This window comes from Castanea sativa, chromosome 7 (assembly GCF_040712315.1).
Source record: "Castanea sativa cultivar Marrone di Chiusa Pesio chromosome 7, ASM4071231v1".
NCBI classification, from domain to species: domain Eukaryota; kingdom Viridiplantae; phylum Streptophyta; class Magnoliopsida; order Fagales; family Fagaceae; genus Castanea; species Castanea sativa.
In genome coordinates, this window is record NC_134019.1 from 11,625,031 (window position 1) to 11,650,233 (window position 25,203).

The 25,203-nt window shown below is 31.2% G+C and overlaps 2 protein-coding genes and 1 long non-coding RNA gene across 4 annotated transcripts; 2 read left to right on the plus strand and 1 right to left on the minus strand.

Annotated features, from left to right (window-relative positions):
• The first annotated feature begins 454 nt into the window (after window positions 1-454).
• LOC142643960 (uncharacterized) lies at window positions 455-1,105 on the plus strand. The gene has a single exon (XM_075818661.1). The coding sequence runs from the start codon at window positions 455-457 to the stop codon at window positions 1,103-1,105; it is 651 nt and encodes a 216-aa protein (XP_075674776.1).
• A 1,229-nt stretch (window positions 1,106-2,334) lies between these two features.
• Window positions 2,335-7,980, minus strand: LOC142644608 (uncharacterized). Of its 2 annotated transcripts, none has more exons than XM_075819187.1 (2): window positions 7,842-7,980; window positions 2,335-3,294 (listed from the first exon to the last, which is right to left on the minus strand). In XM_075819187.1, exon 2 carries the CDS (start codon window positions 3,219-3,221, stop codon window positions 2,592-2,594), a length of 630 nt encoding a protein of 209 aa, XP_075675302.1. In that variant the 5' UTR covers window positions 3,222-3,294; window positions 7,842-7,980; the 3' UTR covers window positions 2,335-2,591. The 2 variants fall into 2 exon arrangements, with proteins under 2 accessions (XP_075675302.1, XP_075675303.1); XM_075819188.1 differs by lacking the exon at window positions 7,842-7,980 and adding an exon at window positions 6,184-6,873.
• A 4,355-nt stretch (window positions 7,981-12,335) lies between these two features.
• LOC142605391 (uncharacterized) lies at window positions 12,336-13,827 on the plus strand. Its single transcript, XR_012839029.1, has 2 exons — window positions 12,336-12,598; window positions 13,470-13,827. It is a non-coding gene; the product is annotated as an uncharacterized LOC142605391 (long non-coding RNA).
• The last annotated feature ends 11,376 nt before the right edge of the window (window positions 13,828-25,203 follow it).

A 25,203-nucleotide genomic window follows, 5' to 3' on the forward strand; every position in this document is an offset into this window, starting at 1 on the left:
TCCTGCAGCATGAAGTAAACTCCATATTGAGCATCCCCTTAAGCACAACACTACCATGTGATAAACTAGTATGGACAGCAGCTGCTAATGGGAGATTCAGTGTGAAGAGTGCATATTACCTCGCCAGAAACAGGGACACATGTGGCAGAGGGGAAAGCTTTGACTTATCAAGCATGAAACGATTTTGGCAAAGGTTATGGAAAGCAAAAATCCCCAACAAGATCAGAGCTTTTGGTTGGAGAGCATGCCAAAATATACTCCCAACCAAAATGAATTTGTTTCATCGGCAAGTCATTGAGGACCCGACCTATGATGAATGTGGGTCAGGACCTGAAACTGTCTTACACGTGCTGTGTCAATGCTCAAAAGTAAAGGAAGTGTGGAATCATTGTCATTTGGTCAATATGATAAAGAGGGCAGAGGGGATTTTCAGGACATACTTTGGCAGAGCGGAATGACTAACAATCAGGACTCAAACCTGATGGACATGATTCTAATGGCTGCATGGGGTATTTGGAAGAATAGAAATGAAGTGAGGCATGGGGGAAAGAAAGTTGCAGCTGCTGAACAAGAAGCAGATTTCGTGAGGAATATATTGCAACACAGATGGCTCCCTCCGCCACATGGATGGTACAAGGTAAATGCAGATGAGGCTATTTTTTCAAAGCACAAATGGGCTGGAATAGGTGTAATTTCCAGGGATGATCGAGGGCGTGTGGTTGCTGCCATGAGTAAGAGATTGCAGGTTCCCTTGGCTGCCTTAGAGATCGAAGCAAATGCAATAGAAGCTGCTGCTATGTTTGCTAGAGATACTGGCATTCAGAATGTAGTCTTTGAAAGTGACAGCTTGCAGGTATGTTCTGCTCTTCAGGGGGTAACAGAAGCTTCCACAGCTATTGCAAATATTATCGCTGGTACTTTGAACCACATGCATCATATCCGCCATATTGAAGTTAGACACACAAGAAGAGAAGGAAACAAGGCAGCTCACGGACTTGAAAAGTATGCCCAATCAATAGATGACTTTGTAACATGGATGGAGGAAACTCCACCCATTATCAACTCTGTAATTCTCTCTGATGTGAACCAGGCTTTCCAAGAGTGAAATAAAAAGTTCATGAATTTCCAATCAAAAAAAAAAAAAATCTTCACTTTTACAAGTGAGTATTGCTTCTCTCATTAAGCAAGAAATGGGTACCTTAGAAAACCATCATTAATGTTGAAATGAAGCTTTACTTCCTGAAACTATGTCAAGAGTTGATTGCTCGATTTTGAACTTAGTGGAAACATTGCAATTGAACCCAAATTTTATGAGAAAGTGCAATTTGCAGAATTTTAAAATAAATAAGACTTTTTAACTTCAACTGAAAATCATGTTGTAGAACTTCAATAGCTCAATCCGATTGAACATTTTCAAAGACTCTTGATATTATGAGAAATCATTAACTAATTCTAACAGCCTGTGTAAGTACTTATTAATTCAATCATTCAAATCCTTCCAGCTCTTACACATGAATGTCCACATGTATGAGTTTCTTACTAAGGTTCCTACGATGGACAATGGCTGAGGTCGTATATTCTTATATAAATTTATAGAACTTAAAATTAATTTGAATTCATGTTGGAGGTGGTATAGTATATTGATCAACATGATATGCTTTCTTTCTTAGTCCTAATCTAGCATATGAAAGTGGTATTTTTCAATTGCATCATGCATGCCAAAAGCAGTTGTGCAGATCTTACTCAATCGGCACTTCTTAGTGTTTTCAACAAAAACATCCATAGTTTGAATCACTCATTCCCCATTATAACAATTGAATTGTCCAATATATACACACACATTATAGGCCAAGGAGGTCATTTTTGAGATGATATAAAATAATCCGTTCCACATATCCCACTTTAATCTAAAATGAAATGGCATGCAGTATGGTTAGATAAAATACCAAGATGGATTCAGTTCAACTGAAATGACATGTAGACAACCTAATATGGTTGTTTCAATAAAGGGCCAGATTACGTGCACATATATTCAGCCAATAGAACTAATCATCCCAACAAATTTCTTACTACAGCACACTAATGTTCAGCTTCTATGAGTTCTCTAAGTGGCACACCGAGTATTGGACACTTTGGCATGGAACTAATGACCCCTAGATGCAAGGGTAGTATTATCCCAATTAAGTCAGGCCAGCAACAGAAATTTTAAGTATGTTTCTGTTCTAGAAATGAAGAAGCTCCTGTAAACAACTAGAAACAATTCACAGCATGTTTAGCCTAAAATGTACCACAATCATAGCAAATGAAAACATCAAACATGAAAAGGATATCATATTTGGGTTTCCAAGATGGGTTTTAACTTGCAAAGAAATGACTACAAATGGGGCAGACAATTGAATAGCACGGGACAGGACTGGATCAATCCTGAGGTATCCAAATATCCCAAACCCTTAATCCATAAAACAGGATTCATCCCACTTCTACTTTGATACATGCATGCAAAACTTGTAATTATAGTGTCTAAAGCTAAAGAAAAAGAACAAATTTAAAGAATTCAAACAGGGAGGCGTACAAGTTGTATTGGTTTCCATTCATTCCAAAACAACCTTGGCCCCAAGAGCTTTCAACTTCTCAATTATTTGTTCACCTTCTTCTTTTGAAAGTCCCCTTTTCAAAACTGCAGGGGTCTTCTCCACCAAATCTTTGGCTTCCTTGAGACCCAAATCGGTAAACCCTCTGACCTCCTTGATTATCTTGATCTTTGCAGAAGCTTCATACGACTCCAGTTTTATTTCAAAAACAGTCTTTTCTGGTTTCTTCTCCTCCTTGGCTGCTGCTGATGATTTAACAGCAATTCCAGCCAATCCAGCAGCTCCTGGTTTCAAGATCCCCACTGTTGGTGGCTCCTTCATTCCCATTTTTCTCATCATAATGGCTCCCAGCTCAGCAGCTTCAGCCAATGTGAGTCCTGAAACTTCATCTACAAGCCTAAAGACACGCTCACTTGGTGGACTGCGATGCTCCGTAGGATCAAAAGTAGCTGTATCATAATCAGTTGGGAGCCTTCTTTGATCAATCTCCTCTTCTTCCTCCTCTTCCACCCTTGCAGGTTGACCAAACCTTCGAGTGAACCCACTGAAGTTAATGGCATTTAGTGCTACCACAGGATTTCTAGATAACCCATTAGGTAAATAGTGTCTAAATCTCAAAACAAAGCTCATTTTCAGGCTTAAAGTCTATTAATGGAAAATCAACATATAAGCTTTTGAGTTCTCACTAGAGCAACAATATGGCCTGAAATCCACAAAATCAACAAATTAATAAATATGGAATGAGAGAGTTTCATTCATATACATTTCCTTCAAGCAAGGTTAGTTCAACAGGAAATAAGACATTTACAATGACAAACAAGACACAACAGTAACCTTCAGTAGAAAAATAACAAGAAAAAATACAGAAGAGGTCAAACATAAAAAGGTTATTTGACTAAAGGATTGAGAAAGGAGGAGAAGACAAATACAGCAATATGTCAAAAGTGTGTCCCATGTTAGAATCCTTGAATTTTGGCTATTCATAATCTCAATGAATTAAAGGAGACATAATAATATAGGATTGCATGTACTACATCATATCATTTCATCTTAGATTTGAAAGAAATAGTTTTATCTCCTTTTCCTATGAAATGCAATTTTTATTTTTTGATGAATAAGAAATCTTACTAACCAAAAACCATCATTTACCTATCGAAAAAAAAAACCATCATTTACAGCTCATCAACACAAAAACACAAACAGCATGGCTGCATACAATCAGGTCTTCAAAGAACCTCCCAATAGACCCCCAACTACACCTAAACCCCTGCCCAAAATCCAGCAAGCAGCAACAATCAACTAGCCCAATCAGGGCAGCCAACACTGATTTAGACTCCTGAGGCCAAAACACCACTCTAGAAAAAACACAGCTACTGCAGTAGCATAACAACAAACAAACAGGTCATCAAATGGACCTCCAATCCAACACAAAACACCTGCACCCCTACCCACCCAGCAGGTAACAACAAATAGCTAGTCCAAACAGATCAGTACAACTGTCAGCACTGCCCAGAACCAATTCACAGCTGAATTCTCAACTTGGACCAAAGATCTTGCTCACTGACCGAAGGCTAAGCAGGAAGAATATCACTAGCTCTCCATCTCAAATCATTTAAAATACCTTTTACTACTTGCTCCTCTGAAGCCAATGACCCCTGGAACAAAAACTGGTTCCTCTATCTCCAAAGATGATAACTATAACTACCACAGAAAATCTTCCTACTCCAACTTCAAACTTCTTTCCTACCAGCTGGAAGCAACCCCACTGCGCCAGCTTCCTGCAGGGTAGTTACATGGGACATCCCAGCCACAGCAGCACCACCCCACATGCTTCCACACTCTATGTGAAGAAGAACAATCAAAGAACAAATGGTCCCTGCATTCAGCCCTGTTTCAAAAACACGACAACACTCCCTTACTTCTCCCAAGAAGCCATCCTATCACTAGTGGATAGCCTATTATTAATAGCTAACCATAGAATTAAAGCTTACTTAAATATGAAAGCACTATCCCACACCAATTTCCACCAATCCACGTCACCATTTCTTGCTCTAATGCCTTCCCAAGCAGAATGACAAGTGAACAAGGGTATGTTTGGTAACTGTTTTTTCCCCTTAGATTTTGTTTTTAAAAACAATTTTCTATTTTTGAGACTAAAAAACTTGTTTGGCAACTCAAAATGGGCAAAAATCAAAAACTGTTTTCAAAACCCAATTTGTGAAGGAAACTAAAAACATATAAAAAAGGCTGTTTGTGAAGGAAATTGAAAACATGCAAAAAATGCTGTTTTCAATTTCTAATTTTTAAAAGTCAATGAAAACACGCATTTAATTTAATGAATCTGTCTCATTTAATGAGTTTACATTAAAGTTTAAATCTTAGTAACAACATATTTTAATATTTTCTATTTTTTTCTTCAAAAAACTATCTTTTTAATTTCAACTAACCAAACATGTTTTTGATTTCAAAAATACAAGAAAATTGTTTTTTCTTTATATTCCCAAAAACAAGTTTTTGAAAATAGAAAACAAAAAATATTATCAAACATAACCTAAGCCATTTTTACATATGAAAAGCAATCCTCAATCTCGAAGAAACTGAAATTTAATTTTAAAACTAGACTAATTTTTTTTATTAGTAACAAAATTATATTAGAAATAGGAGAAACCACATTATGTGAAACACAAAAAGTCAAAACAAGAGACCTTCATACAAAAATATTACAAGAAACTATGATTTTAGATCGGAGAACACCAATCCAAACCATTAAATGTGTGGATATCTCTCTCCAGCAAAATTGTTTAATGTAACACAAAGGTTGCATTCAAGCAGGGACTACTCCTATGTCTTCCAAAGGAACCTCTCCAACAAAAAAAAAAAAACAGATCAACCACCTATACTTTGGTTTTTCTCCCAGAATCCCACCCTTCAAAATGAAATTAGTAAAAAAATAATCTAGCTTGTCAAGCAAAACGAATATTTTCAATTGGCTGTCATCTACATACTGCACCATCAACTTTCCTCAAGAAAATTTTTTAGGGTGCATGTAAATTGATGTTCCACTACTCAACAACTTAAATTCATTCAAGAAGGTACCATGCCCCTTTGAACTAAAGCTATTATCATGATTGATATATATCTTAGCAAATCAAAAATAACAAACTTTGCCGCTACTCTTTCTTAATGCAACTACAGATTTCAAGTCCCACACAGCAAATTAGCAACTCAAGACAGACCCAGGATTTCAAGCTAGGGGGCCGAAGTATAAGCGAAAGAAAATATATAAAAACTTCAAATAAGCATCTATATAGTATTAACAAACTATCAATCAAGACAAATATTCGCAAACATATTGACAAACAATCAAACGCTATTAATAAATTTAAAACTCTGACATGCAGTCTTTGTATAATATAAATTTCCTTTCACAACTCAAATCAGAGCAAAATTGCCAAAAAAACAAGAGTCCCTGAGAAAAAGACTCACAATCACAAAGAAAAAATGAAAAGAACAACAGTCAATCACAGCTTTATCTGTTATCACTTATGGGGCATAGCAGTTAAAAGTTAGATTTTTAAGAGAGAAGAAGTACGTAGCAGTCGCAGATGGAGGGCGGTGGGCGACCGGTGTCAAGGTGAGTGGCCACTGGGCAGATTGGCCAGATGGTAGGGAGGCGTTGCAGTGGCTGTAGCTGCTGTATGCGTCTCTCTCTCTCTCTCTCTCTCTCTCTCTCTCAAAATCTGATTTTCTTTCAGCTAAAATTTTGGTTAAATGGGCTGGGCTGTTATTTGTAATTTGGAAAAATGACTGAAGAATGTTGTTTGGGCTGGGTTAGGAACTACATGTGAGCTACCCAACTTGGATATCTCTTATCAAAAGAATTCCCATGTCCTACACAAGGAACCCCAAAAAATTTCTCTATCAACTTATATACAAAAGGCTTAAAAAAGAACTCTTTTTTGTTTGATCTATGGTCATTTGCATCCTAAACAACTAAAATATTCTCTTTTATCTCTTTGGGTAAAAAAGGCCAAAAGATACAAGTAGTTCAGCCTTGTATAATAACTACTTAACTTTTTCCTATTCTATGAGAGCATTCACATCAGACAAAATAAACTTTTAACAAACTTCTAGCTATAACTCACTTATCACATACACATGCATTTGACTCTCTATTCTTTCTCTACTCCATTTAAATATTATTTCTTTATTAATTTTTCTAACTATTAAAGATATTTCAACAACACCCAAATAACACATCAACACTGCATTATCAAGCGAAAAGAAAATTCTCATGGAAATACAAATAAGAATCAACAACTCTCATCATCATCCAAAGAAAAATAAGAATCATTACCAAGCTAATGCAAATATATATATATATATATATATATATTTAATTGCAATCCTGAAAATTTCTAACTCGGTTCAATGCTACTCTTGCAATAAGTCAAAAACTATAAAAGTTAATGCTGAAAAAACATTATATTACAATCCTAAAAATTTTAACTGGGTTCTATGCTACTCTTGCAATAACTCAAAAACCATAAGAATAATAAGCAAAGAAGAAAAAAGCACCCAGAGGGTAAAAAGGATTTCCTGACACTCAAATGTCAAAAAAGAATTTAACTTTTTTTATTATTCATATAAACAAAACAAATCTTAGTGGATGAAAATTTAAAGTTCCAAACTTTTACCCAACTTTCTACTTACAAGACCCATATACTATAATGTTTGATTCACAAGCTTATATGCAGAAAAAATAAATCTTGGGTATTGGTCCAAATTAGGCTATAGGTAGTAATTAGTAAACCCCAAAAAGAACCCACAAAACCCATGACAGTAAATCAGAGAAATTAATTCACACAACAATACCAATACCATAACTATCAGTCACCCAAAATACAAATACATTCATCACATAAACAAAACAAAGAGCAAGAAATAATAAGGGTGAAAAAATTAACCAGCTTCAATGAAGTTTGATTCACAAACTTATACACGAAAAAAAAAATCATGGGTATTAGTCCAAACTAAGCAATAGACAGGAATTACTAAACCCCAAGAAGAACCCAGTAAAAGTAAAACGTAAAACCCATGACATAGAATCAGAGAACTATAAGCCACGCCTCTAATACCAACACCAATACCCCATTATCAATAACCCAAAACACACATACATACATGCATACATTCAACAGATATATAACAAAACAAAGTACAAGAAACAATGGGAGTGAAAAGAATAACCTCAACAAAATCAGTGGCGTCTGGCTTGAGAGAGTGAGAAAGACACGTTGGAATTAGCCAATTAGGAATGGAAAATGAAAAGAAAAACGAAACAAGAAAAATTTGCTGAGCTACATGCCTACACAGTACAGTGGTTTTCACACACGGCAATTTGGACCTTTTGGGTTGGGCTCATATTCTGGAGACTCACGGTATATGGCTTAATGGGCCTATACAGACCCCCTCATATACAATTCTTACTAAATTGTAAAATTAAAGTTTTACATAATTTTGATTCTGGTAAAATAATTAACATTCCTGAGGTTTGAATAAATCTCAACTAAGTCCTAAGATATTTTAAAACTAATAAATTTGATCTCTAATCACTGTGAGAAAGAGGAGAATAATGAGTAACGATTTAGAGAACCAAGTTGGGTTTAGAAATTAGAGAAAATGAGTAATGGTTTAGAGGCCAAGCTGTTCAGTTTTAAAAATTTGTGAACCTGACTGATATTAGTCCAAACTTCAGGATGTTAATTGTATTTTACCCTTATCTTTTTTATTGGAGGCCCTTTAGTCTATTTTTGTGCTAACACTAGGCCTCGTTTGGGAAGAGGGAATGAAATGGAAATGAATGAAAAGAATAATTTTAGAATATTCTTCCCTTCCTTTATTTGGGAGTTTTAATAGAGGGAATGAAAAACTTATTCCCTTGTTTGAGAGTTTAAGTGTGAGGGAATGGAATGGGTAGAAGGGAACACTCATTCCTCTCTATTCCCTTAAAACCTTAAATTTTTATTCCCCCCGAAATTGGGAAGAATGAGAGGGAATGAAATTAGATTTAATGATTTTTTTACTAAAACTCCCAAAATACCCCTATATATTCAACCATTTATTTTAAAATAGGGATTTAATAGTAATATTGTCATAAAATGATTCTATTCCATTCCCTCTATGTTGCTCGCAAACAAGATTACTTACATTCTATTCATTTTGATTCATTTCCATTCCTTTGTTTTAAAATATCCAATCAAGGTTACTTAATTCCATTCCATTCCATTCCATTCTTTTCCATTCCATTCCATTCTTTAAATACATTCCATTCCATTCCATTATTTTCCATTCCCTTATGATCATTCCATTTCATTCCCTTCTCTTATGAACTCCCAAACGGAGCCTTAAGCTAAATAAAAACGTCATCTTGTTTTTATATTCATACTAGCTTGTAACTCCATGCATATTCATAAATACACTTTTTTTTTTTTAGAATACTAAGTATTGTTTAACACACACAGGGAGAGAGAAGAAGGTTTTTTAAAAAAACTTATAGTAATGTATATCCAAAAGAGTCTAATATAAATACACTTAAAAATATATAATAAGATGCATAATATAATTCTTATATATATAATTTAAATATTATTGATAGTCATTTTTATACTCCATTTTGTTGACACTTTGAAAAATTTTATAAGGATATTTTTAGGTATACATTATATATTGTCTATTTTTTTATAATTATTGTGACATTTTTTTTTACGATTCATTTATTCTAAACGCTTTGGTTTTTATACTCACTTAAATGAATAGTTATGATGTGGTCCTACATTTGATTCTAAAATTAAGAAATAAAACTCTTTAAGAATAAATAATTTATGACACATGACGCAAAATTGAAACTCTAATTTAAAATTTTAATTTGAGTTTCTCTCAATTTTACCTATTATTATATAATAATATAGATTGTTTTATATTTTTTTAGGCTAAATTACAAATTGTATCATTTAATGTTGCTTAAATTCAATTTAGACCTCTAAGTTTTAACTTTATTCATTCCAATTTGCCTGTTAATGTCCGTGAGGTGATTTACCATTAAATGACCAAAATAATATAGTTTTATAATAGGTGATTTGTATATGCTCTGGTGTAGAGGTTTAAAGCAATAAAGATTGTGTGAAGAATTATTGCATTTGTTGGGTTTGAAAAGCGGTTCGCAAAGGACTCATGATTTGTAAATGGTGGTTAGGGTTCAGATTTTAGGGCACGTTTTGGTACACCATGGTAGGTCAGTAGCTATTAGCCTATTACAATGTAATAGAAACCACTATTACAACGAATATAAAAAGGTGCAATGAAATAACTTTTTTTTCTTTTTTTGGTTCCACTATGTGAAGGTGTTGGAATGACATTTTAATCAAAATTCATTTTGCTAAAAATACTATAAATAAAGATAAAAGTTAGTTGAAATAATATAGTGAGATTTATAAATAGTATTAAAAAGTGTAATGGAACCCATGAATAATAAGTTAGCAAAATTAATCACGCCAAACATACCCTTAATGAAAAATTGGGACCATTTGAAAAAAAAGTTTCCATGCCCTGAAAAGATCAAAAGAGAATATAATCGGATGCCCATAAAATATTTGTAGAAAAAATATTTTATTTTAATTCGATTTTAGATTTTAATTTTTTTTTTTCAGATTTTGATTCTATTTAATTGACTTGACATGTTTAAAGGTGTCAAAATTTAAAAGCTCCAGCTAATATAGACAATTGTTTTAGGTGTCCCTTGAGGGTAGGGACGGAAGGGCCATGATCAGAACGATAGAAAATGTTAGGAAACAAAATTAAAATTTTAAAACTTTAGAGAGAAAAATTAAAATTATTCTAAAGTCCACTTTTTTCTTTCTTTTACTTTTTTTTTTTCTTTTTCTTTCCTTTACTTAAATGATAGAAAATTGTATTAATTATAAAAATAAAATAAAAAAACATATACAACCGGTCTGGTAAAAACATAATAATTCATAATTGTATCTCAAATAAATACAAACAAAGCACATTGAAAACAAATACAAAAGCAATTTCAAGTGTGCTCTTCGCTTTCCAATATATTTTGATACTCCTCCAACAGATGGACTCGGTAAAAATAATGGTTGAATGAAGTTGGGCATTTTCAAAATAACACTTCTTCCTGATTTTCCAAATAACCCATGAAATAACATCCCACCTTTCCAATTCTTGAATAAATAGTTTAGAATTTATCTTACAAAATTAAAGAACTTATTTCATGCATATCTTGATCTTATAGTTTGGCATTTATCTTACCGAATTGGAAAATTCTCAAATTATTAGGTGAACATTATCTTGGAATTTTGTATCATATAAAATATTTTAATATAAATTTAAAATATTTTATAAATACAAATTTAAAATATTAAAAATGAGAAAACAGATAAAAAGCAAGAATAATGTCACTCTTTGAATAAATTATATTTTTCAAAAAAAGAGATTTGCTAATGGTTATATTTTATTTTATTTTATTTTAATTGCTAAACAAATTTTTTAACATAGAAAATATAATATTATTTTTGAAAACAGAGAGTAGCTAAAAAGAACAATAAAGTAGCACATCATTTTTAAAAATTAATTTTCTCCAATATCTCAATAAGTTTATGATAAAAACATTGAATCATAATGATTTTAGAATCATAATGGTTGGGCAATTATTTAAAAAGTTAAAAAATCATTTTACTTATGTGTGTCAAATCGTTTTGATGGTATGGTTGATGACTTCGATTTAGATATATTATTAAAAAAAAAAAAAGTTTTTATGAACGAAAAGTAGGTGATATAGCATTCATGGTGTGTATGTGTGTTTCCCCCTAATGAGACAATAATATTGTGTTTTACTTAAATAACTTATCTTATGATATCGTCTTATAAAGCATCCATCTCATCCCTCACCCTCCACTTATTCTTATTGGACGAAGTTCAAATTGAGCCAAAAACTCATTGACACAAATTAGTAGTTGACACAAGTTGTAGCTGAATGATGTTTGTCTTAGATTACATATATATATGCACATGTTTCTATGTTTTTTCACACACGTTTCATTGAAAGTTTAGAGAAAAATGAACTCCTAAATAATGTCTAGTAATTGAAAATACCATTTGGGTTCTCAAAAAGGTGTTACTTAGCAAAGCAATGGTAAAAAAACGAGGCACATAGTTGAACATCAAGGAGCACTACAACTCAAGAAAAAAATGCACAAAATATATTCATATAATCAAATCAGTCTTGACATGCTTGAGAAAGATGAATCTTGCTCTCGCATAAATTGAGAACATATTATAAGTTGAATTCAATACCTAGGACATTCAAGAACAAGTTGTATAAATGTTCTTCCCAGATATATAGCATAGCTGAGCCTAAAGGCGTTTAGTTTAACCTAACCTAGGGCTTTCAAAATTAGGGATGGCAATTTAGATCCGACTCGCGGATACTCGGTCCGGCCTGACCCGAATGGACCGAATTTTACCCGGACTGATAAAGAATAGGGTCAGGTATGAGTTTAAAATAAAAAAAAAAAAAAAATCCGAAGCGGGTCCGGGTCGGGTTAGGGTTTTATCAAAAAAACCCGAAACCCGACCCGAAAACCCGGCCCAAAAAAACCCAGTTATGTGATATTACATAAAACCCCCTATATATATATATATAATTTAATTTGGAAACCCTAGCTCAGCAATCACTAAGCCAGCCTAGCCCCAGCCGCCTCATCTCATTCCTTATTTCCCTTCCCTCGCGCCTCAGTCAGTTCCACTTCCTCATCAGTCATCACGCCTCACCCTTATCAGTCACGCAAGCACGCCTCACTCGGTCACTCCTCAGCCCTCACACCTCGGCACGCACTCCCTCACGCCCTCACGCCCTTACTTGGTCACTCCTCAGCCCTCACTCCTCCGCCCTCACTCCTCAGCCCTCACACCCTCAGCTTCTGGTAAATCCCCTTAATTAACAATTCTCTGATTTTTCTTATTTTACCCATTTCCGAGCTTTGTTGTTCTGCTTTGTTGTTCTGGGCTTTGGGTATTTTTGAAACTTTGTTATTGTTGTGATGTAGTGTTTTTGTTGGAAATGGTAATTTGGGGTTTGAGCTGTGAGAAAAAAAAGAGGGTGTTTTGGATATGGGTTTGAGCTGCGAGCTACTAATATTTTTGATTATTGAATATAGTTATGTTTATATGATATATTAGATGTTTAGACTCATCGAGGATGTTTTTCTCTCTTGATTTTTTTTTTAGTAATAGGACATTTCTGGTGGGTTGTGTTTGTGTCGAGGAGCATTGAAGTGTTGAGGTTGCTATGAAATGTGTTTTCATATAGTCACATTGTTGTTGAACAACCACTATGTTGAAGTGTTTCATAATTTGTTGGTGTTGGTCTAGTAGATGGGTGTTGCATAGCCATTGATCAAATTTGTTGTTGAACACTTATCAAAACCACTGATAAGTAGTCCATTAATTTGTAGTCTAGTAGTCTATTAATTTGTTGTTGAACAGCCATTGATCAAATTTGATAATTTTTCTATTATTAGTAAATGCATGATAAACAATTGTTTCAATAAATATCAATTAACATAATGTTAAATTATGTGATTACTATTGTAGTTCTATCGATATAAACTTACTGTCCATTAGCAATAATAATGTTGAGACTTTCATGTATTTTCAATTGATTGTTGAGACGTGTGTGCTTAGATCTTTATTATTGCTGCATTGATTTATCCAGGATATTTAGATTTTTTTGTTAAATTGAAAAACTAAAAATTCAACCATTTTGTGCTAATGGAAGAAATTGTATTGTTGTAGGTTCTTCAACTGTGTCTGGAGATTGTGATCTTCAAACAATTCTTGATGATGGGGAGCCTAATGAAGAGGATGGGAGTTGTGTCACAATTGTGAAGGATTAGACATTTTGTAATAATTTAGTGACCTTTTAATTTCTTAGACTTGTTGGATTAATTTGTTGGTTTGTAATTATTCTAAGCCATTTGTAATTTCTTAGCCTTTCTTAGATTAGTGGAATTTATTTGGTAACTTTTTAATTTCTTGAACTTGATATTTATTTCTTGGACTTGTGATATTTTGTAGCTTTTTATATTTTATTTTGTAGCTATGATTTTGTTGATTAAGGATTATCTTAGTTTAGTGATTTATTGATTTAAAATCTTGGTTATGATTTATTGATGTATAGATGTATAATAATTAATTAATAGGTGATTTATGATTAACTTATAATTTGGATTGATTTGACTGCCATATAACGTGGCCTAAATGCTAAATTTTGGCATTTGGGCCACGTTATATGGCTTGAATGGGCTTGAATCTAGGCAAAAAAATTTAATTGGCTTGAAATTTTTTTTTGTTGGCCCAAATTTGGGCCCAAGAAGGTAAATGGGGCCCGTGGGTCTGGGCTCCTGAAAAAAAAAAACCCAATTAATAATCGGGCTGGGTTCAGGTTTCAGGTCTTGGCTCGCAAGTCGGGTCCAGGTATGCAAAAACCCAGCCTGAACTCTACCCGTTGCCATTCCTATTCAAAATATACCATCATGCCCACAAGTATAAAGCTTAATTAGGCATTTTCTACTTTCTTTTTTTCCAAAAATCCTTTTTCATCCTTGTATTTTGGGTTCTCATTTTTGTCATTTTGTTTTGAAAACATTCAATTTGGACATTGAGTTTTTCAACAAAATTTATTTTGGTCATTATCGTCGTATCAGTGATTGATGGAAATTACATAAATAATTTAAAAAATTAATTGATATAAAAAAATCTCATGTCAGCATTTAAATAAATAAAATAATTCACATTTGGAAAAAAAAAATTTTGATTTTCTCAAAAGCTATAAATCAACAAGCTGAACCAAGCCAGATATTAAAAGTTCAAATTGTTCATTTAATTTTATTTCAAACATAAGCCAAGCTTGAGCTTATATATCATCAAATCAGATTGCATGTTCAAGTTTGGTTCATTTATTGTCAAACTAATTTCAACTTGTTCATGAGTTGTTTGATTAACTTATTATTTTTTTCATATATATATATATTAAACACTATGAATAAAAATTTTAATCCCTTCATAAATAAATTATGGTTAAAATTATATAATTTAAGTTAATTAGATATAAATTTTTTATGAACTCATAAAAAATTAGACTTACTATCCTTGTATTGTTACTACTTACTACTAGATGGACTCTTCATATTTTCAATAAATTACAAATAGTTCATTTACATCCCTATTAAATTCTAAAAGTAAATTATGAGTTTGGACCCAAAAGGATGTGTTTTTTATATTATATATATATATATATATATATATATATATATAGATAAAGAAACGTTTAGAAGGATGCTAATGGAATGTTATACTACCAAACTTATAATTCATTTCCTTCTTTAATAGATAGTAGATCATATTGCTTTTTTATTTTATTTATTTTATTTATATACGAGATAGAATTTCTACTCTAGTCTAATTTTTAAGTGTATATATGTGTGAAGCTCCCTCCTGGAGACTTGAACCTTGGCCCTTGCCCCCCACACCCCACATCCCACAAGCATTTATACTTGTAGAGTGACCACTGTACCAAAGGTGCGCAGTGGTGTAGGTCATATTGCTAAGAAACATATATGTTCCAATACATTATCTACTCTCTTTTATGAAGAGAGCCAAACTTCAAATCCCTTTTTCCCATTGTTAACGACCGACTTATCAAAAAGAAATAATAATTGTTAGAGATATACTAGCTCATTAGGATATATAGGCTCAAGCCTAATTATTTTGTGTGCAAACCAACTCTCTTACTTGTATTAGAAATCTATTAGTTTAGGATTTAGTCTACTATATATTCTTATGTGTTATAGTTCATTGTAATAGAGGTTTTGTACTATACTCTTATATAATAAAGATATAACCCTTAAAGGTTTTCTCCGTAGACTTAGGCCATAAGGCTAAATCACGTAGCTCTTGTGTTCTTATATTCCTATTTTATGCTTCTCTCAAGATCTTCCGCATCTATTCAAGCATATTCGGTATGAAACATATCATAGCTAATATTTAACAATAATAAGAGAAGATGACATCTATCTGTGTTTCATGGAATTGCAGCAATAACTCTTCATTTATCAGTGTTGGACCTATATTTAAATTAAACGGAAATAGATTTGTACCCTTCACAATAACTAATACCGTTTTAGTGTCCAAGCCCTTTGGGTTATAGCTACCGTTTGATTTGGTTTAGGAACTTAGCAGCCAACGATGATTTATCCAACTAGGTTTGTCTTCAGTACCTTCTCATAAATGGTGTCACTTGATGCTAGACTGCTAGTAGCAACAGCCTCTCAAGTCTCAAGACACGATAGATGTCTCGTCTTCAACACCAAATACCCCATTTTATATATCATTTCTTCCGTAAAGAGCTAAACAAAAGTGTGTGTTGTGAATTGTGATACCCCAAATTATATTAATTGGATTAGATAAGTGTGTGTTGTGTGAGCGTGTACAAAATCTCATATTAGCTTGGTGTGTATTAAAGTGTGTGTTGTGTACTAAATCTCGATTATAAAGTGATTACAAATCTTCACACCATGGAGCAGGGAGACGCTATTAGAGAGCAACTTTATCTAAATTAAACTCAATATGCAACCAGCTTTTAGATATGTTCACCATTTCTAATCTCTATTTTCTGCATAGCAAGGACAAATTCACAAGCTAACAACATTTTAATAGCAGGGCTGGGTCTAAATGTAACTATCTTCTTAATGGTTAGGCCAATGCTTGGGCCTTGCTTGTTAACTCTTGATTAAAGGCTATAGCTAAAGCCCAATTAGATATGCTAGGAGAAAGAACATGCAAAGGTTTTTTTTTTTTTTTTTGGGAGGAGAGTACATGCAAAGTTGATGTCATAACTCATATCCCACATGCAAATAGGTCTGGTATTGTTTTTGTTTTTTTGGATGAAAAATGTCTGCTACTGTATGCTTATAATATTATACGTATCTTCTTCCAATTTGTATTGTACTTTGGTCTTCATAAGACAGTAGTTAACAGTTTGAAGATAATCTTTCATTATTGATCAATGCTTTGGATATGTTCTGTACGTACTACAAAATCTTAGAACAATTATTTGAAAACTCTCTTCATTAACTTATATAAAATACCTATACGTCTATGGTTTTTATTTTTTCCAATGGTATTGTTGGGTGTATTATTCTATCACACATTTCCATTTTTATCAATCAGATTTTAAGATTAGACAAGTCTTAGTCGGTAAACCATGTCCATCAGCTGCCGCTTCATTTTCCTTGGAAAGCAAAGCCGACTTGACAAGCGCAGGTCGGTAGGTGCGAACAAAGAGATCAATACGACTAAAAAAGCAATAGAACAAAAAATTCTATATTATCTTTCAACCTAGCCAAAGGGGCAATTTGCTTATCCTAATTAATAAACAACTTGCTCCTTTCACTTCAAAAGAAAGTTGGTTTTTTCATGACAAATTTAATAAGAAATGAGATAAGCTTACTGGCAAAATTTAGAGTATATTTGAGAACAGCTTATATAGCTAAAATTGAAAATTTTTTACTGAAAATATTGTAAATAAAACTAAAAGTTAGCTGAGATAGTACAGTGAGACTCATGAATAGTACCAAAAAATATAATGCGGCCTATAAATAATAGCAAAAATAAGTTGAATTATAACAAAATTAAGCTAAATAATAAAAAAATATGGTTTTTTAAGCCAATGCCAAACACAACCTTAATCACTTTTATTATGAATCATTCTATTTGTATTGGGATTTTCTATAGTGGGTTAAATGTATTTAGAATTGTTGAAATCTGATTTTTTTTTTTTTTTAATTCAAAATAGTGTTTGGTTAAGCCAAGAATAAGATAAGATTACAAACAAATCACAATCAAACAGACTATTTGATTATCCAATAAATAAATAAACCACAGCTTGGAGATATCCAAAGGAAACGGGCCCTTCAGGTTCAACGTGGAAAGAAACAATGTGCCAATATATTTAAGTAGGTTTCATTTTCATCAATTGTTCTGTACATTTAATTGATTTTTTTAATTAATAAAGACGAACCCCTTCAATAAGTTCATTTCACTTCATCAATTAACTTAATTAATTACTTCGTTCCGAAGGAAAAATGAAATAAAATAATCACATAACAATTATTTCTTTTGTGGGATGAATAGTATAGTAAGACATAAATAATGGTAAGATAGAGTCTATCTTGATGACATTTCTTTTCTCAAAAATGATATAAAAAAATTAAAGGTTGATGACATTTCATCTATTTTAAAATAAGGAAGATATATAAAAATCCTGTGTAGTTTTCTTGTAAAACACAAAATCCCCTTCAACTTTTAAGTATAACATTTAACCCTCAATGTGATATTGTTTTATGTATAAATGGTGTAATACTTAATTCTTTGATGTTCATTTTAAATAAAGAAAATCCTTGATATTTAGTTTTTTTTTTTTTTTTTACTTCAATAAAATTGTGAAATTTTCTTTCCTTTTATTTTTTTATTTAAAAAAAACCCTTTCAGGTTTTGACGATATAACACACCCAACCCCCCCCCCCCCCCCCCAAGTGATATTATTTTATGTGAAAGAGCTATTTTAAATATGGATACATGCATATTATCCATAAAAAAAAATGAACACATGAGTAGTTCATAATTTATTTTCACAAATGTCTTGCGGTTTACATATAAAATTATAATACAAAAGTTAAGTACTGCACTCAATATCTCTCTCTCTCTCTCTCTCTCTCTCTCTCTCAAGGATGTTCTTCTAAAAAAAAGTAAAAATTCAAGGAGATTCCATATTTATAGGGGAGAAATAATATGTCCACAACATTTTTACAACAAATTCTAAGTGGTAGGTTGTTACTGGTTGTTATTGTTAGGGCAAAAAAGTAATTTTAGTGTTAGGTTCAAATTTGAACTAATAACAACTAACCACTTATGATTTGTTGTAAAAATATTGTGAACGTAGCATCTCTCATTATAGGGAAGCCATGTGGGGGGTTTTGTATACTTTTTCCATTAAAATATGACATTAAGGCTATTAATATTTATGAATAATCAAGATTAATCAATAGATTGAAAAGGTGGCAAAACAATTTTATATTTGTGTGTGTGTGTGTGTGTGTGTGATTTGGTTAAAAATAGAGATCAAAAAGAATTTGTCTTACTTAATTATTTTTTTTATAGTGAGAAGCTATATAATGAAATAGAGAGAGTTTTTTTTTTTTTTTCAGAGGAAAAGAGAGAGATTGATTTACAATTTTAATTTTCTGATCTTTCATAAAAGTATCTAAAACACTAGTATTGGTGGTGTTAAGTTATATTGCAATTTTTAGCACCACCAAATACCAAAAATGTGACTATATTGGTGGAGTCAAAGCTACGTGTAAAAAAAGAAATATTATTAAATTGTTGTGTTTACATTGCTTTTTGTTGGAAAATAAAAGATGGATTTACTTGACTTTCCCTTGAAAATTATACAATATGATTTTACCAATAAAGGTGGCAGAGATGAGGTGTGAACTAACTCACTGTCTTGAGACAAATCATGTCGTCTACGGTATATATTCAATGTAGTTAGACTAATAGTTTCTACACGTTGTCCTCAGCATACAACAGCCTAGCCACCTTTGCTAATTATCCTTAGGAGCCTACATTGCTTGTAAGAAATAAGCTCTCTTTAGTACTTTCTTTTCTCAAAAAATTTCGTAAAATATAAAATATTTTTGTGAATAGTAAGAAGCAATAGATAGTAAGTGTTTAGAACAATAATAAAAATTGTTTTTGAAAGTCTATAACTTTGTAATTAAAAAAATAGTATTTTTAAAACTTTTATTTCTTTCCATATATATAGAGCTGGACATGTAACTTATCTTTAGCTAAAGAATCAAAAGGGTTTGATATCTATTAAATGGTATAAAGTTATTGAAATCAATTTATATAATTAATTGCTTTATATATATATATATATATAAAATATAATATAATATAATATAAACCATATATCAAAATGTTGTCTTTGCCAAACTTTGTGCATTAAGAACAAAAATAAAGGGGTATAATACTATGGAATTAAATGTCCCATAAGTGGCTGTGAGTTCTAATTAACACAACTGGTAAAGTCTCTGATGGTTGAATAAGAGATTTGGGGTTCAATTCCCGTCTACACAAAAAACTGGTTGGTGTCTTGGTTTTATGATAAAGAATTATCATTAGGAGGTTTTGACTTTCCATTAAACCAAATAGTAAACACTTGTGTAGATATGATAACTTATTTATTTATTTATTTATATATATAAGATATAATTTTTACTCTAACATAATCTAAGTGTATATGTGTGAGAAGTTTCATTCTGAAGACTTGAACCTTGGCCCTTGCCCCCCACACCCCACAAGCACTTATAATTATGGAGTGACTATCGCATCAAAGACGTGCGGTGGTTATATGATAACTTATTATAATATAAAATAATTCAATAATAGCTGTATACTTAAGCGCTAAGAAATCTTCCATATGTTCATATTCAAATAAGAACGTTTGAATACAAAATGTTTAGAATGAAAAGTATATATTTGTAATAACATAAAATATATTGGCAATTATGGTATCAATATCACGTCAATGTTCAAAAATTTCCTAACTAAAACCATTAACAATAGCTATTTAAATTTTGAATTTCAAAATTTAGCAATCAACGTATTTGACATTTAGGGATAATTGATTTCCTAAATTCACATAAATGAGTATTAAAATAAATATGTTATTTTTTATAAAAATATCCAACACTTTTTAATTAAAAAAATCTTCTTTGGTTGTGTTCACATTGTTTTTAATGAATTTTTTATATTATTTTAATCGAATAGCTAAAAAACATAAACCCATTAATGGTAAAGATATTGTAAAGTAAGAATGCAAAATAGATAAAATAGTTTTTTATAGAACTATATTGCTAAATTTACGGCTCTACTTATTATTACTCATAATAATAATAATAATAATAATAATAAAATGGGAGGGGGACCAATATGATGGTGCCATAGTGGTTAAGGCTGTCAGAATGTTGGGCCTGACGTAGATTTGTGAGATCAAATTTTATAGGCAGGTCTTATATTGTACACGCTTTTTTATGCACCATATTTTATATAATTTTAACTGTTTTTTATTTTTTTTATTATTATTATTATTATTATTATTATTATTATTATCATACTGTTTTTGTTTATTGATAAATAGAAAGAAAGAGAAAGAGTGTCTTCTATTTTTTTTTTCTTAATATTAGAGGAGGAGGAATTCAGATCCTGATTTTCCTTTATTATATTGTTTTTGTGTATTGATAAATAGAAAGAAGAGAAAGGGTGTCTTTTTTTTTTTTTTCCTTAATATTAGAGGAGGAGGCCTGAAAACGCGGCTATAGCTCCTAGGGACTGGAATCCTGATTTTCCTAATACAAAAGAGAGAGTTGTCCCATTGTACTACAACCTATTGGCAGTTGGCACTACTCTTCTTCAACATGTTATTCCATGTAGTAACCTACTTCATCCTCATCTTTTAAAAAAATAAACAAAGAGGAAATTATAATTTACTCCCACAAGTCAACCCTATAATAACTTAGTCCATAAACTTTCAATTGAAAATTTTAAGGGACTAAATTGTGCTAGTACAAGTCACAAGGGAGTAGTGATTAAAAGTTTGTTCACAAAATACAAAACTTGTTAATTCGGACATAATTCTAAAATTTTATTTTAATCCAAACTTAAGGGAGTCAAATGTAACAGTTGAAGAGTTGTGAACTAAATTGTTATAGTACCAAATCATTGGGGGTAAATTGTATTTTTCCCTTAAATAAAGAGCATGCAAAGTTCTCTCTCTCTCTCTCTCTCTCTCTCTCTCACACACACACACATAGACACACAAAATTGTCCTAAACCTTTTTGTGTTGGGCATAATTTTCTTCCAAACGGTGGGATGAAATTTCCTCTACCTCAAAACATAATGACAAATTAATATTTACTTGTATTTTCAGTCACATGATCTACTTTTTTTGTTGTGGTTGATAATACAATAATTTGGAGGGGATTTAAACACTAGATGTGTCTGTTAGAAATATCACGAGATGTTAAGGAATTGAGATACAAAGCTCTTAGTATGATCTAGTAAATAATTATGTGACTTGTTCAAATAATTTAATAAATTATGTGAATGCATGTTAATAGTCTTATGAAGTGCCAAATTTGAAGGAAAATTGGACTAAAATATTTTTGGAGACTTCTATTTATTACATTAGTATTGCAAATTATAAACAACCAATTATGGTGAAAAAAAGAAAAAGAAAAATTTACCCTTACCACCATGAGCTTTCATAGTACATTACTATTGTTTTAAACTATAACCTGTGTAAAAATTTACTCAAACCCACCCATTTGACACCCCTAGCTAATACCATCCGCACATTGACTTGCTTTGGGGCAGATATACTTCACTGCTTGCATAAGCATTAGGGAATGTTCTCAAGAGATATTCCTGCAATGCAGCAAGAACTATTAATTATCATGCAAACAATAGTCTCTACGTCTAATTCAACAACTAGGGATGAGATTCCCCATTCCAGCTGTTGGGCTAATACAAGGTCATCTTTTAATGCCCACAACTGTGCAGCAATACTATATATGTGATGGAACAGTTACGTTGCAAGACTCCAAAACTTTTCTCATATAAAAATGTACAAAGAAAATCTCATTAATTTGAGAATCAGATCTAAAAGATTCCATTCAGCAAAAATAAAAAAGATGTAAAAGGTTCTATATAGATACTAACTCACGAGCTATGTACACACGTTCATTACAATATGAAAAATGTGAGCTTGCATAGCATAGAGATCACGGTCTACAATCTACATCGAATAAAATGAAAAAATTTGTTTGTGTGTGTGGGTGAATGCAACGACGAGTCGTTGTCAATGCCAATAAAGCCACACCCCACACAAAAGTCAAGAAAACACTTCACGCTCATTTCCATTATAGACACAAAAAGTCATTCCAACTGACAATTGTTGTGTCATTTGTGTCATGCATTAGGTACACATTTATAGTCACACATGTACTCTCTCTCTCTCTCTCTCTCTTTCTTTGGGTAAAGTCTCTTTTTCTCTTTTTATATATATATATATATATATATATATATATATATATAAATATAAAATTTAAGTATTATTATTATTATTGATAATTTAAGCGATGGAGAATAATTTGAATTTTAATGAATATTTCTATTAAAAACACTAAAAAATATTAACTAATTGAACTATTAAATTCTTGACAGAATTCAAGTATTTATAGTCAGTCATTTAAAATTAAATATGCAGATACTTATACTCTTAAATTATCAAAATATTAAAATATATTGAATTAAAAAAAACGTAAAATATCTTGTTTTCATATAAGGAATTTGGGTTAGAATTTCTTCTTAAACAAAAAAATCCAGCAGAGATATCATGATTTTCAAATCCTATTATATTTATATAATAATTTAAAATAAAATCTTTCACTTTTTATCAACTTCTTTTAATGTCATCATATAAATTTTTACAAGTCACTTTTTCACATCATTCTCCTTATTTATTAATTAATTCTATTTTTTTTTTCATTACAAATTCTCTAATTGACTTTTTACTTAATGATATATTTTTTTGAGCATCATATGTATAAGTATTAAATGTGCATCATATATAATTTTTTTTTTGAAGTCTTTCACATGTATAAGTATTACATGGATTAACCACTAGTTTTTCATTATTTTGAAAGCAATATTCCCTCTTTTAATGTAAATAATGGATATATTCTATAATTAATTTTATTTATGAGATCCACTGTATTGTATTGTGAGAGGAGGAGACATTCTTCTTCAAATATTAAATTTTTTTTTTTTGATAATGCAATATTTGTTGTCAATTTGAAAGAGTTTTAACATATGACGTCTGCTCCTAAAGTAATTGCAGGTTATTCTTCTTCATCATTATTTTCTTAAACTTCTCTCTCCTTCACTTCATTTTAAAAGTAAGTTCCACATGGTTAATATTATTTTTGCCTGTACATAGATTCTTCGATTTGAAAACAACTATTTATTAGTTTCACTTATAATAATTTTGTGTTGGCATGGTTTTATTGAGCTTAAAAGTAAGTAACAACTTCATTAATTTAAAAAATTATACAACATTTCAAGAAAACAATAAAGTCATAATTTTTTTATCTCACATGAATGATGGATCTCAAGATGAATTTAATTAGCGGGACTAGTTTAAAAAAAATTAGGATCCACTATTATGTGAGTAGAGGCCGTAGAACATTATTGTACTTTTAGAATATTGTATAATTATTCATTAACATTGTAGTCATCATTATAAAAGTGTGTAGTATTTTACATGCCTAAAGAAATGCATTTACATTCAACTCACCCACTTGACATCTTAGATTGTTTTTTCATGGGTTGATGAGTTTGGATTGGATCGTAATTTTTTTTAAAGCTTGAGTTAGGCTAGGATTGAGTTAAATTTTTAACTTAAGTAACTTGAACCAATCCATATTATTAATATTTTGAAAAAATATGTTATTTTTTTGAATTTTTAAGACTCAGTTTAAATTTGTTAATTTGATTTGTTATGATATTTTAATACTATTTTGATAAAACGAGAATATCAAACCTAATTATGCAAATTGCGTTAGTTTATAAAAAATTGGCATAAATAGCTAAATGAAGTCCAATATTTTTATTAGGAATAAAAAGAGCCCCCAGTCTGATAAAAAAACTTGATTGAGTTGGGTTGGTTTTTAGAGCCGTCACTTTTGGGACATTTGGATTGATTAAGGTTCTAAAAATTATTAGTTTTGAGAAATTATATGTTCACAATATTCTTACAACAAATTCTAGGTGGCAGGTTGTTATTGTTGGGACAAAAAAGTAATATTCATGTTAGGTTCAAATTTGAACAAATAACAACTAACCACTTGTGATTTGTTGTGAAAATATTGTGAAAATGTTATTAATGTAACTTCTCTCATTAGTTTTTATAGGAAAATTTAATTTATTGGTTTTTAGGTAAGTGAGTGAAAAATTATAAAAACATATCCAATAGGTGCAGCTATAACAAAGTTACCTTAAATATATAACACAACGAAGTTACCTTTATTGTAGTAACTACAACAAAGTTACCTTTATTGTAGTAACTTCATGGTTTGCAATAATAACTTCATAAATTAAAATGGGGATTTGCTACAGTAAGTTCATAAGCTTTAGAACCTTAAACAATGGAGCTTTCAACTATATAATTTATTCTATGGTTGTGATTTTAAGAACTTTATGTTAATTAGCATATGAATGGTGGAGAATCTTAATTCATAAGGGTAATTATAAACTATCCAGAGAATACTAATTTGAGAAATGAACATTATTTCTTAATAAGTAATTATAGAATATTTTAGGCCTACCACAAAAGCATATTTT